Below are 14,866 nucleotides of genomic sequence, written 5' to 3'. Positions count from 1 at the left end.
GTGCCACGTGCACACACTTGAATAAACACACATGCTGTGTGCATGAACGCATGTAAGCACAAACCACACACACATGCACATGAGTAAACACACACGCGCATGAAATAACACACGTGCACATACACACACCTAAATTGGTAGGTATTGGCCACACCCCATGCCACGGGGAACGCTCAGAACGGGTTCAATCAAGTTCCTTCTGAAGAACAGTTCTTGAAAATGATGCCTTTGAGCTACAGTTATTCTCTATTCGATTATAGAACGTTCTGATGACTGATTTCGTTTGAAGATGTTATTCCGGGAGCTTCTGCTGACTATTGGCACTGGAGAAATTAGGTCATCGAGTTCAACGAATCATATGCAGTTGACAGAATGTCCCTAACGAAAAGGTTACTATGCATGTGTGCAGTTCAGTGAACCCTGGCATATAGGTTACCATGCATGCGTGTGGGGAGTCTCGGGAATGTCTGGGAAGGAATGTGCCCGCCTATTTCAGACCCATCTCTGCTCAGCTTAGGCAAGTCTTGTTATCTAGAGAGAGGGGGGGTTAATATTGTGACATGGATGGATAGACAAACTTGTTCCACAGCGTGGTTAGTGTTTGAGAGAGAGAGCTAGCTCTTGTGGGAACAGCAAACAGTGAGAGGACATTTAAAAATATATATATATGTTTTCCAGCTCCTGCCCAAGTTGGGTGTGAGTAGAAGACTAATTTCAGAGTTACTACCCTTCCCTAAAAATGACACTTCCTACAAAGGGATAAAGAGAATTTCCCTTTTCAAAATTCCAGTCAAGGTTTACCTTCACTGCACAGCAAAGTTTTAATAAGTAACAGATTAAATCAATATTTGAAACATTCATTTTTTTAAGGCCAACATGTTGATTGGTTAAAGGGGTAGTATGCCCTCTTGTGGTGCTTTCATGTCAGTACATAATGTATCTTCAAAATTAAAGAGGACATTTATATTTACACATTATAATAAAAAATGAAGTAGATTTTTATTCATGTATAAACAATTAAGTTACATAATTGTCACATCCCTTTTTAACACTTTTGGCACAAGCAAGGCTCCTGACAAAATGTGCTACTTTTGCTTGACATAAACACTGGGTGAACAAAACATTTTCTCTGACAGACTGACCAGGTGAAAGCTATGATCCCTTATTGATGTCACTTGTTAAATCCACGTCAATCATTGTAGATGAAGGGGAGGAGAGACAGGTTAAAAGAAAGATTTTTAAGTCTTGAGACAATTGGGCAAGACGAAAGATTTAAGTGCCTTTGAACGGGTATGGTAGTAGGTGCCAGGTGCACCGGTTTGAATGTCAAGAACTGCAACGCTGCTGGGTTTTTCACGCCCAACAGTTGCCGGTGTGTATCAAGAATGGTCCACCCCTGACACAACTGTGGGAAGCATTGGAGTCATCATGGGCCAGAATCCCTGTGGAACGCTTTCGGCATCTTGTGGAGTCCATGCCCTGACAAATTGAGTCTGTTCTGACGGCAAAAGGAGGGGGAGTGCAACTCAATATTAAGTATGTTCCTAATGTTTTGTACACTCAGTGTACATTCATTTTTTTGACAAAAAAACGACCCATAAGACATTGCACTTGGGTTTAATATTGTGCATTCAAAAATCACAATATAATGCTAAAAATAAATAAGGAAAACTGTATATAAGAATTGTACAAATAATGGAATTTGTATGCATTTATAAAACACCAACACAAACCAATACCAATGAGCTCAGTCAGATTGTAACATGATCGCTGTAGCAATTGGCACCATTAACAACACCTAAATTGGTAGGCTTCTCTCTGCTCTGTTGACTTCTGTCCACTCTAGTGAGAGACTCTACCACGAGGTCAGGCATAGAGAGAGAGAGACACTGCTCCTATCATAGATCATTCACACTGCTAGCTACAGGATCCTTACCTCGTGTGAGGGCTCGCAGTTCAACTTGTACGTAGTTACTTTACTAAATTAAGAAAACCTTTTAAGTCTGTTCTCACAATACACTGAATAAGAGTAGAATGGGATATAAAAGAGAATGGTTCCCTCCGGTATTTCTGTCGCCCGACCCTCAGGGACTAAGTGCACAGTGAGGTGAGCCCAGACCCTGGAATGTTCAGTGGGTGCACAGATGGACAGCCAAGGACAATGTTCATGAGCCATATATAAAAACGGCAGCATCCTTACACAAACAAAGCCACACACACACACACAAACACTTTGAAAACAGGTCTGGGGTCACTTGATGTGAGCAGACCAAGTCTCTGGAGCCTCAGCCGGCTTCACTACTGTATGTATATCCGGGTGTCATTCCCAGTGACTATGGACAGACATACCAAGTACAAAATGGTCGAAATATACAGTCAGAAATGAAGGCACTTGTGAATAGCAGATATCTTCCTCTCTGTCAACAGTGACGCTATAACCAGTAACCCATTACACTTTTCACACTACTGAGGCCAAACCGATCCGATCTGTGCTGGCTCCTTTAGTTTCTGGAACCGTGCTGTAAAAAGAACAACGTGAAAAGACAGCATCCGAGTCAGCCCAGTACGGTTGGAGTTGGGCCCTACAGTGTGAACCAGGCACTAATACGGTTCAACTAGAGCTCATCCTTATACGTTGCCTGCAGCATGTCGGATTGAGGTGCCCCCTTCAGGGTTTTGTGGGAGCCCCTCCAGTCCGTTCGCACGTTGTCGTCGTCCCACAGCGTGGACGTCTCCGTGTCGCTCACCCACTCGGGGTCCCCGGCGTAGTGGGCTGGTTGCACCAGTAGGGGGCGCGTAGAGAACGCCCGCAGGTTGCGGTTAGCGAAGTGAGACTTGTAGTCCTCACTGTGGAACAGAAGAGGGAGGTAAGATATCAGGTCAGATGGCGATATTAACGTGTTAAAACCTCTAATTGAGAGAGTTACTCGTGGTCACGGGCTATAGACAACGACGACGCGTTGACAAATGTACAATTCCACTCGAAAACTAGCAGTTACATGGTTGACAGAGAACTGTCCAGATTAGAAGAGTATGGACATACTTTGTTTACTATAGAAGCCTACTGTTGGCCACAAGTCGCTGCTACTCTAAACAAAACTGTAATCTTAACGAGGATACGAGTTCCGAGTGTGACCTCTAAAAATGACAAAAGAACATTCAGAGTGAGAGATTAATACAAGCATGTGAGAACACGCTCAACATTTGGTTGGAACAAGGTTATTAGAACACAAGTACCGGGGATATCAGGGTTCCTGTAGGAATGACAAACTTTTTGGAAGAAACGAGTCAGTGTGTCAGAATGCCCAGATTCAACTCCATGTGGTTCTAGGGAATTCTTTTCGGGGCAAGTCAAGCTTATCGAATCAGAAGAACCGCGGAGGGGGAAAAAGAGAGTGGGACGAGGTGGAAGGTGGAGCAGGGAATAGGGATTATGGCAGCTGGCCAGGTTTCCACGCATGACGGAACACTAAGGCAGTCTCAAAAAGGACACCAAAGCATTCCAACAGCCTTCTTCCCAAGGCTCTCTGGGCTTTATTAACTTGGTCTAGCAGCCAGAGAGCGAGAGAGCGAGAGAGAGAGCGAGAGAGCGAGAGAGCGAGAGAGCGTTGACCACATCAAACTGGAATGCTACAACAAGCCAAGTCAGTCTGCAGAAAGCCTGGAGACACTCACATGAACAAAGCAGCGCTTTTTTGATTGAACTAAAATGAGAATGCGCTACATGTTGGAATTGGCCTATATGGAGAGGGGCTAAACTGACATGTTTCTTACAGAAGAAATAGGAAAAGCATGGCAGCAATTGAAAGGGAACAGTTTGGAGATTATTGGAGAACTGGACCAAAGTTGAGGACAAAACAGTTGCCCTGACAAGACTGAAGCCAAACGTTACACTATTGAGTTTGACTGTACTTTTCACCGCATACATTCAGTGACGTGATAAGAATATTCCTGGAAAAGGTGGGGTAGGTGCAACATAAGACAAATAAATGACAAGCGTTTGAGTGAGAGGACTAACTGGTGTCTCCCAAGTGGCCACACACACACCTCTCCAAAGTGTGCACAGTTCCTACGTCATTTCAGTGCGCTTTTTTCTATTGAAAGAAGAGTCTTTTAACTATCGAGGAACTAGAGCGAGCACCCTTGTAGTTGTTTTGTTTGGAACACAACCCCGCGTCCCCGTCATCACACAATTACCGTTGTTGTTTACGCAATCCAAAAACGGACCATTTATAAATCGCTATCTGGGTCAGGTGGGCATCATTTGAAATCTCGTTCTATTGCCAACATGACTAGGTAAGTTATAAAATACGATCTTACAGTGTTAGGCATTCAGAGGGAAATTCAGTAAAGCACATCGTACTTTTGGTACGCATAGAAAGGAGTCATGAAATGTAATAAATTGTGGCACATTAACGACTTCACAGTTAAGAACATTTATAACGCCTCGCGAGTGGCGCAGCAGTGGCCTCAATGACTTAAGGAGGACTTGTGAGCGGCTAAAGAAATGAAGAAATAAAATGTGAAATTCTACTTACTTGAAGTGTTTGTCGTACATGATGGGTAGGAACTCGTCGACGGGCAGCATCTTGGAGAGGGGTTCGGCGTTGAGCAGCTTCTGGGCCCCCTGGAGAGAGATGGCGTAGGACAGGGTCCAGTAGGAATAGTCTGCTACCACCAGGTTCCTCACGTTCTCCACCACCTCCTCCTCGTCACCCGGCGTCACCTGCTTACGGCCCAGGTAACTACGGACAGAGGACGGAGAGAGGACGGAGAGAGGTCAGGCAGAGGATGACGTATTGCTAGTGTAGTAACTGCTGTGGAACTGGACTATTCTTTGTTTCTTTTGTTATTACACAAGTGGATTAATCAACTTAATATGAAATTATTACATTAGATGTAACAATTAACGGCACCCCCCCCCCCCCCCCCCCCCCCCTCTCAACCCAGTTTAGCTCATCGTACGAAATGACTCCAGGGCAGCTCGGCCATTTCCTCTCCGTCTCCATGACAACGTGGGTAGGCGGCTGTTGTATGGTCGCCTGGGTGACCGTGACACTGACTCACATGATGTCCCAGTCCAGTTCCACCATCGCCGCCTCCTCCATCAGACGGAGCACGCGCCGCTTGAAGTTGGCCTGGAAACGCACGTCGTCCTCGAAGATCAGAGCCTTATCCATCTGCTGGTCTACCATCTGAGAGGGAGGGGGGGAGATGGAGGGGTGAAGAGGCAGAGAGAAGCAGAGAGACAGAGAGAGAGAGAGACAGAGAGAGAGATACAGAGAGAGATACAGAGCGAGGAGGGTGGGGAGAAAGGGGGAGAAAGGAAGGGGGAGACAGTAGGGAGAGATGAGAGCGGAGAGGTACAGAGATAGATGAGAATGGATGATAACTAGTAGTTAAGAAAAGCTCTAATGACAGACCAGAGAAGCATTTCTGCTTCACTGAAGAAGTCAATTAAGCTGCTTCTAACATAACCCCCAGGTCTAGTGTGTGTGTGTGTGTGTGTGTGTGTGTGTGTGTGTGTGTGTGTGTGTGTGCTCCTCCGGGATCTTGTTTCCTATGAGTACGGTAGTCGCTCTAATCACCTATTCTGAAGCTCTACTGTAGCCAGATATTTGAGTGTTCAAAATACACTTTTTTCTGTCAATGACAACCACTCAGAGGGGTTATAAGATTGGTGAAATCAGTTAGAAAGTTGCATAAACAAACAGGTTAATATATTTTTTTTAAATGAACACCATGGAATTTAAGTTGGAAGAATTTTGTGGAAAACCCTGCTCATCAATGCAAACAAAGAATTATGACATCAAAGTGGCACATGCAGATTCAAAAGCAGTAGTCAGAGTTAAATCAATACAGCTTTGGTGGAGGAGGAAATCCTGGAGAGGGAGGATGATGAAAAGGGTCCTACAGGTGGGAGAGGACACCCTGTAGACGTGCAACTGAGAGAGGTAGAACTAAAAGCAAAACGGGAGCAACAGAAATGAGAACTTTAGCACAAGGAAAGTAAGAGAGAATGTGCACCCAGACTAGATCGAGAACGTGAACATGCCATTCGATTAAACGAGATGGAGGTGGAAGCATGACAAAAAGAGATGGAACTACTCAGAATCAAGACGGGCCATCCTGTACCCTCAGAGTTGGATTTTGGTCAGAACAGGCGGCTTGTACCGCCTTTCAACGAAAAGGAGGTGGGCGTATATTTCCCTCTATTTGAGAGGATTCGACACGGCCCTAAAATGGCCGTGAGATATTTGGTCACTGTTCCTCCAAAGTGGTCTTGTGGGAAATGCTAAAAAAAGTATACGCAGCTTTCTCTCTTGACCAGAGTTCAGATTACAAGCTTCTATCCTCCGGGCTTACGAGTTGGTCCTAGAGGCATAGAGACAACAGTTCCCTGAATAACAAAAAAGACTGAATCACAAAGCCATGTTGAATTTCGCAAGGCAACAAGCATGTCGTTTTGACCAGCGGTGTGGTTCTCAAGAGGTCAAGGACCTTGAGGGTTTAAAAGACACTCATACTACTCAAACAGTTGAAGAAATTGCCTTCCCGAAAGGGTTGCTACCTCCATTTAAGAGCACAAGGACCTCACTCCTGAGAAAACTGCAGTGTTGACACATAAAACTACCTTCAAATCAAATGGTATTTGTCACATGCGCCGAATACAACAGGTGTAGAGATTACAGTGAAATGCTTACTTACAAGCCCTTAACAATGCAGTTAAGAAAAATACCTACAAAAATAAGAAATAAAAGTAACAAATAATTAAGAGCAGCAGTAAAATAACAAAAGCGAGGCTATATACAGGGGGGTACCGGTATAGAGTCAGTGTGCGGGAGCACTGGTTAATCGAGGTAATATATACATGTAGGTAGAGTTATTAAAGTGACTTATGCACAGATAATAACAGAGAGTAGCGGCAGAATAAAATCCTATTTGCAATGCAAATAGTCTGGCTAGCCATTTGATTAGATGTTCAGTAGTCTTATGGCTTGGGGGTAGAAGCTGTTTAGAAGCCACTTGGACCTAGACTTGGTGCTCCGGTACTGCTTGCCGTGCGGTAACAGAGAGAACAGTCTATGACTCGGGTGGCTGGAGTCTTTGACAAACAAAGCACCCAGCAGTTACCCCAACACAAAAGCAATCCAGAGACGTCACCTCATACTGCGAGGTTTCAATCTTTTCCCCTAGTGCCCAAAGACAAGGATCAGCAGGAAACGGATTCTTCGTATGTAGCTGTTTGTCATTACTGCCGCGAGAAAGGACACATTAACTTAAGACACTGAGAGACAAACAGAAAAAATGAGAGAGGAGAAAAGCAGTTTCTTCTTGTGGGAGCACTCCAGCCAGTGAATATCTGGTTGGGATATCGCAGATGTGTATGAACCCTTTGTTTCAGACGGGTTCGTGTCTCTGCAGAGTGGTGATGCTGTTAAGCAGCCTGTGAAGATACCGCGAGACACTGGGGCAGCCCAATCCTAAATATTGGAGGGTGTTTTGCCTTTGTCTGAAACTTCAGCAACTGGTTAGTTTAAAGGTGTGGAGATGGGGTGCATGGAAGTTCCTGTGTATAATGTGGAACTCAAGTGAGATCTAGCCTACCGGTGAAGTAGGTCTCGTTCATTTTGGGCAACGATTTGGCTTGAGGGAAATTTGTGCTAAATCCTGTCGTTTGTAAGGAACCCAAAGAAGAGGAACCTGATGGGTTATCAGAAAAGTAGAGTGTTCGTAGTGTGTTTTGCAGCTACTATTTAATGAAGCTGCCAGTTGAGGACTTGTGAGGCATCTGTTTCTCAAACTAGACACTCTAATGTACTTGTCCTCTTGCTCAGTTGTGCACCGGGGCCTCCCATTCTTTCTATTCTGGTTAGAGCCAGTTGGCTCTGTTCTGTGAAGGGAGTAGTACACAGAGTTGTACGAGATCATCAGTTTCTTGGCAATTTCTCACATGGAATATCCTTCATTTCTCAGAGCAAGATTAGACTGACGAGTTTCAGAAGAAAGTTCGCTGTTTCTGGCCATTTTGAGCCTGTAATCAAACCCACAAATGCTGATGCTCCAGATACTCAACTAGACTAAAGAAGGCCAGTTTTATTGCTTCTTTAAATCAGAACAACATTTTTCAGCTGTGCTAACATAATTAATAACAGGAGTGATGGTTGCTGATAATGGGCCTCTGTACACCTATGTAGATATTCCATAAAAAATCTGCCATTTCCAGCTACAATAGTCATTTACAACATTAACAATGTCTACACTGTATTTCTGATCAATTTCATGTTATTTTAATGGACAATTTTTTTTTGCTTTTCTTTCAAAAACAAGGACATTTCTAAGTGACCCCAAACTTTTGAACGGTAGTGTGTATATGTATATATATATAAATAAGTGGCTGTTTTGTCTTGTATGAGAGACCACCAATTAACATTTAGGTAGCAACGCATTTAAGTTGACCATTTTGTGAAATGGAATATTTTCTGTTGGTTGTGAGCAAACTCGTCCAACAAAAATATGTGGGAAGGTATTACAGCCTTTGTCTCTTCCATTTATATTTCGAGGTTGGACATTAGCACTGATTGGTGTCACCTTGTCAGTCAGTATGTGTTACACCTGTGCTGGCTTGTCATCTCGTTAGCCAGGTGATATTTAAGAGCGGCTGGCCCAATGCTCCAGTTGGCATGAGAGATGTTGGAAGAGCTGCACCTTTTTATAGCTTTGTGTCTTTAAGTTGATGAACAAAGCCTTCCTGTCTGGGTTTAGTTTGCGCCACTTAACTCCATATTATAAGTTGGAGTGGGTTTTTATTTTGGTTTGCCTTGTCTGGGGTGAATTATGTGGGCACACGTGGTGGGTGTCTTTGGTCTCACTTTCAGTTACATTTGGTACATTGTCATTTAGTCATAAATTGTCATTCTTGTTGCTAGTCAACATTCAGTGGACACCCCCATGAGTGTCTGAGAAGCCCTCCTACAACCCCACCTGTTTGATTTTAGTTGTTGTTAGTGACTGTTAGTTCCCTGTTCTGTTTGAGCAACAATTTTTCTTGTTGTGGATGTATATTTGTACAAGTGCGTCCGTGTGCGTATATGTGTCTGATCCTCACCTCCTTCCAGATGTAATAGTGGCTGAGGAAGCATCCCACCTCTCCTTTGGTCAGGGTGCGGCGAGAAAATGGGTCATAGTAACCAGGTAGTATGTCCACTCCAAGGATCTTTATATCACTGCTGTTCAGCGCTCTGTAAGATACACACATACAGTGTCCGTCTTTCTCTTGTAAGCACATATCCCTCAGAGCTATAGCTCTGCCAAGCTTTGCATCCTCACCCAGCTTGGAAATCAGACTGAATTCAGCTCTGTTAAGAATGATTCAGTCTGAATTATCAGGCTAATTCTCACCCTCCATCTATGGCGTCCACCACCTTGACGTCTATCTCCAGCTCGTTGAGAGAGTACAGCATCCTGTCCCTACGGTCCTGACGCCGGCGCAGGTTGATCAGGTACACCTACATTAATGGAGAGTCAGGGTCAGAGGTCAACCAAGACACAACGATCCATAGATTGAGTGAGCGAGTAGGACACCATTCGTCTACAGCAGTTTCCCCCCAAACCAGTTCTACTTATTTGATCTACTCTAGTCCTTGAGAGGTTTGGGTGCCCCTGGCTTCTGTCACCTCATCAAAGCCCATGAGGTCTCTCCGTTTGGGGAAGAGGCTGACATATTTGGAGGGGGCCATGGAGGGTCCGTCAACTGGAAAGAGAACAGAGCTGTTATTAATACACATCCATAAGGTATTACAGATCTTCACTGTTAGTTATAGACCATAATAAACATACAGAATATTGCACCTACTCTCAAATAACTTTAGAATATGACATCGTTTCTTACTCATGGCCTCCAGGATGAGGTGGCTGAAGCTGATGCTGTCGTCCTCTACGGTGTGGTGAGGCTTGGCTGGGACGTTCAGGTATCCATACCTCACCTTGTTGCACAGGTACATCTGCACCTCTGGAATCGCACAGTCAACTCTGTCATCAAACAGCTAATGTCGACATGGAGTACCAGCAACATGTGACTGTAACCATCTGGCCTCGTACTTTGAACTCGCTGACGTTTGCGATTTATATGTTACTAGAGCGAGCGAGAGAAAGTGTGTGTGCGCGTGCTTTACTGTACATGCTGTACTGTCGGCCCCTACCTGAGACGCGGCAGGAGAAGGCGAAGACGATGATGTCATCGAAGGGCCAGGAGTAGTCCTGGTGAGGGGGGTGGAAGGCCAGCTTCTTCATGCCCGTCTTCCTCATGTCCAGCAGGAAGGTAGAGTGGACCATGGGCACCGGGTAGCAGCCCAGCCGGTGGCGGTGTCTGGTGGGGAAATACTCAGCCGTACGCCGGTAGTAACCCTGAGTACAGACACAGATCAATCTTTCATTCAAACAAAACCCAGTGTGCAATGTTATACACATTTCATTTTCACACGGGCGTTTGTAAATCAGACACATACCCAAGCGCGCACACACGCACTCTTACCTGTGGCGTGATGCCGCACCAGTAGTTAGAGTAGGCTCCCTGGGAGTCCAACATGGGGGCGACCACAGACTTGTTCTCTGCTATCAGGAGGTTGAGGGTCTCTGGGTTGGTCAAGATGTTGTCTGTGTCTGCATACTGGAGTAGTATGAGAGAGTGTGTTTTTTGCGAGCGTTTAAGTTCGAGTAAAGAGTCAGTGATGATCTTGATAGAGAGGCAGGGTTGTTGAAAACCAATGAGATTTGCAATTTTTGTTTACTTCCTGAATTGAAATAGAATTGACCCCCAACAACCCTTGATTTCTACTTCTAGGCAGTGGATAAACTCGTGATAAACCTAGAACTTCTAGTCCGTGGACAGAGTAGAGATTTGGGACTGTACCAGTATGTAGTCAGCCCAGCGTGTCTTGGCGAAGTTGAGAGCAGCCTGTTTAAGTTTCATCAGGTATTCATATCTGCCGTTGCTCCAGTATTTAGGCCCCATCTCTCCTGGGTAGGACCTGCACAGGCCGAACAAGACACACACAATCAATCAAATGCACACACACACACGCTACAGTATCAAATCAAATTTGCGCCGAATACAACAGGTGTAGGACCTTACACTGAAATGCTTACTTACAAGCCAATGAGTCAATTTGCAGGTGCACAGGTTGGTCGAGGTAATTGAGGTAATATGTACATGTAGGTAGAGGTAAAGTGACAATGCACAGATAATAAACAGAGTAGCAGCAGAGTAAAAATGGGGGTGGGGGGGGTACCCACTACCCCCGCCTGCATGGCTTTGAGGTACCCACTACATGACCAAAAGTATGTGCTCGTCGAACATTTCCTTCCAAAATAAATGGAGTAGGTTCCCCTCTTTGATGCTATAACAGCCTCCACTCTTATGGGAAGGCTTTCCACTAGATGTTGGGGGAAAAAACTGCGGAAACTTGCTTCCATTCAGCCACAAGAGTATTAGTGATGTCGGGCACTGATGTTGGGGGGGGGGTTAGGCCTGGCTCGCAGTCTGCGTTCCAATTCCTCCCAAAGGTGTTTGATGGGGTTGAGGTCAGGGCTCTGTGCAGGCCAGTCAAGTTCTTCCACACTGATCTCGACAAACCATTTCTGTATGACCCTTGAAGGGCCTTCCCCAAACTGTTCCCACAAAGTTGGCATCACAGAATTGTCTAGAATATCATTGTATGCTGTAGCGTAAATGTTTCCCTTCACTGGAACTAAGGGGCCTAGATTGAACCATGAAAAACAACCCCAGCCCACTATTCCTCCACCAAACTTTACAGTTGGCATTATGCATTGGGGCAGGTAGCATACTCCCGACACCCGCCAAACCCAGATTCTTCCGTCGGACTGCCAGATGGTGAAGCGTGATTCATCACTCCAGAGAATGCGTTTCCACTGCTCCAGAGTCCAAGGCGGTGAGCTTTACACCACTTCAGCCGACACTTGGCATTGTGCATTGTAATGTTTTTGTTACCCCCTTTTTCTCCCAATTTCAATTACGATCTTGTCTCATCGCTGCAATTCGGGCTCGGGAGAGAAGGTCGAGTCTTGCGTCCTCCGAAACATGACCCACCAAACTGCGCTCCTGAACACCCGCCCGCTTAACCCGGAAGCCAGCTGCACCAATGTGTCGGAGGAAATGCTGTTCAATTGACGATCACAGTCAGCCTGCAGGCGCTCGGCCTGCCACGAGGAGTCGCTAGAGCGCAATGAGCCAAATAAAGCCACCATCCCCGGCCAAACCCTCCCCTAACCCGGACGACGCTGGACCAATTGTGCGCCGCCCTATGGGACTCCCGGTCACAGCCGGTTGTGACACAGCCTGGGATCGAACCCCGGTCTGTAGTGACGCCTCAAGCACTGCGATGCAGTGTCTTAGACCGCTGCGCCACTCGGGAGGCCTTGCGCATTGTGATCTTGGGCTTGTGTGTGGCTGCTTGGCAATGGAAACCCATTTCATGAAGCTCCCGACGAACAGTTCTTGTGCTGACATTGCTTCCAGAGACCGTTTGGAACTCGGTAGTGAGTGTTACAACCGAGGAAAGACAATTTTTACACGCTACATGCTTCAGCACTTGGCAGTCCCGTTCTGTGAGCTTGTGTGTCCTATCACTTCGCGGCTGAGCCGTTTCCAATTCCCAATAACAGCATTTACAGTTGACCCGGGCAGCTCTAGCAGGGCAGAAATTTGACGAACTGACTTGTTGGAAAGGTGGCAATCTATGACGGTGCCACGTTGAAAGTCACTGAGCTCTTCAATAATGCCATTCTACTGCCAATGTTTGTCTATGGAGATTGCATGGCTGTGTGCTCGATGTTATACACCTGTCAGCAACCGGTGTGGCTGAAATAGCCAAATCCACTCATTTGAAGGGGTGTCCCCATACAGTTGTGTGTGTGTGTGTGTGTGTATATAGTGTACGTAGAGAGATAAAATTGGGAGTCCACTGAGGTCAGGTAGCACTGTGTATCAGTAATCACCTAACATTGTTTCTGAAGCGCTCTTTTCTCTTCATCATTTTTTAAAGTTACATTCCTTAAACAGCATTTTTTTTTTAAATATATATTACAGTCTGGGTGTGCTAGTAAGATTATACAACAAAGCAGGGGCTGATGTTGACCAGATGTTTTTAAGCCCTTGGCCTTTGGTTTTGGGAGGTGCACAACTGTATGACAACACATGCTTTTTGGATGACAATGTGGAACTCATGATAATGCTGAACAGAACTCGTGAAGGATGCTTTACAGGTCTCCAATCACACACACCTTTGGAAAATACAAGGTAACGCTGAACAGAAACCGAACTTACGTAGGATGCTCCATGGGCCTCCACTCCACATAGTGATAGAACTTTTGCATGACAGTCAGCCATTCTTTCAGAACAGCTGTAGTGTTGTCCGCGTTGTGATCTGTAGCTGCCCTGCAGACATGGGAATAAAGACACACTGTCTGGCACTTATACAGGAGTCCGTGTATAACGTGACCACTTGGTTTGCACACAAGCACAACACAACTAGGAATCAAAGACACTGCAAATCGGATCAACCAATGCGGTAACATTACACGTGCAATCGAGAAAAGACACGCACATCGTTTGCCCTAATGAAGAGTTGATCATGAATATGCAGAAAGATTCCGTATGAAAAACAATGTGCACAAGAGGAAATCCCACTAGGGCTACAGTGGAATCACATGGACATGTCATCTGTGCAAAGCATACAGTAACATGCAGACTGTAGTGTAAAGTATAGGCTATTAATGAAAATCATATAATTGCAAAATGCAGTGCAACAGTCGGCCTAGCCTACAATTTAACTTTCATAAACTCTGCATTAGAGACAAACTTGGAAAAGAGAGTTACACTCGTCTCGGGTGACGGTCGAGGGTTCTAAAGGGATTGTGGGAACTGGGGAGAAGAGAGTCGGTATTTTTAATCTACCGTAAACTAAATGCGATTGACCTTTGATCGCCCGCGAGTTTGATAAATGGACATTCGAACAAATAGCGTCCGGGGAAACAGCGCTGTCGGGATGGCTGCCACTTACCATACTGAGATGCGGTTTTTGGGATAGTTCAGCCTCTCCAACGCTCCGAGGTAGTATGGCAAAGAATGCGCCGCGTTCCGAGCAATGATCGCAATAATAATCGTTGGCTGCTGAATTTTCGATTCTTCTTGATATTTTTCCTCCGAAAAATAACATTCTGTTCTGGAAACGAAGGCCACTAAGACTAAAACCCAAAGAAACATGGTGGAGTTTACAGTCCAGTCGGCTGCTCCAGCTCCCAGTCCGCGTCAGCACTAAGTAAAAAATGTCTTTCTCCAAAATGTTTAACCCCCCCTTAAGATGCAGCAGGCGAGGCTCTTTCCGTGCCCAAATCCGACGTGTGTCGGTGAAGGGTTTTAAATTACATCTTCTACAGTTTCCGCACCAAAATCTGTCAGAAATGTTGGCGAGGAACTACACACGTAGTGCAACTAGCTAGTAATTTAACTAGTGGTATAGTGGTAGTTGCATTTAATTCACATCTAAGTAGGGGTTTCAGTAGTTCATATTTATGTTCTATGTCGCAGTGTTAACGTTAGCAAAATACTGGAAATACACACTACTTTTTTTGCAAAAATAAAATATGGGTGTACTAGGCTAGATAAAAGGTCCTGTTAACCTGTTTTAAGACAACAACAACTCACAGCTCAGAGTATGTTTTAGGATGGTGTTAAACACTGCTCAGACAAACTCTGAATAAGGAGTAAAATCAACTCATAAAAGTTTCTCAGCTGGTAATCGTGACGGTTTGAGGTAAGGCAAAGGAAAGATAGTGATGACACTCA

The 14,866-nt window shown here is 45.2% G+C and overlaps 1 protein-coding gene across 1 annotated transcript; it reads right to left on the bottom strand.

Moving 5' to 3' along the window:
* Window positions 1-974: 974 nt before the first annotated feature.
* LOC129818844 (procollagen galactosyltransferase 2-like) lies at window positions 975-14,585 on the bottom strand. The gene is made up of 12 exons (XM_055875117.1): window positions 14,082-14,585; window positions 13,346-13,456; window positions 10,913-11,030; window positions 10,535-10,669; window positions 10,203-10,407; window positions 9,893-10,012; window positions 9,678-9,754; window positions 9,403-9,509; window positions 9,110-9,242; window positions 5,068-5,195; window positions 4,539-4,745; window positions 975-2,847 (listed from the first exon to the last, which is right to left on the bottom strand). The coding sequence occupies exons 1-12, from the start codon at window positions 14,282-14,284 to the stop codon at window positions 2,616-2,618; spliced, it is 1,776 nt and encodes a 591-aa protein (XP_055731092.1). The 5' UTR covers window positions 14,285-14,585; the 3' UTR covers window positions 975-2,615.
* Window positions 14,586-14,866: the final 281 nt, after the last annotated feature.

Source organism: Salvelinus fontinalis, chromosome 21, assembly GCF_029448725.1.
Source record: "Salvelinus fontinalis isolate EN_2023a chromosome 21, ASM2944872v1, whole genome shotgun sequence".
NCBI lineage: Eukaryota > Metazoa > Chordata > Actinopteri > Salmoniformes > Salmonidae > Salvelinus > Salvelinus fontinalis.
Note: the sequence above shows the minus strand (reverse complement) of the source record. Positions and strands in the feature narration are given on the sequence as shown.

What these genes read in the sequence shown, in the direction of transcription:
- LOC129818844 (XM_055875117.1), bottom strand. Translation starts at nt 14,284, where the DNA reads ATGTTTCTTTGGGTTTTAGTCTTAGTGGCCTTCGTTTCCAGAACAGAA. An exon ending in ACCTCATGGGCTTTGATGAG is followed by an intron (nt 9,510 to 9,677) that starts GTGACAGAAGCC and finishes CCATTAATGTAG; the next exon opens with GTGTACCTGATCAACCTGCG. An exon ending in GAACTGGACTGGGACATCAT is followed by an intron (nt 4,746 to 5,067) that starts GTGAGTCAGTGT and finishes CTCTGTCCGTAG; the next exon opens with TTACCTGGGCCGTAAGCAGG.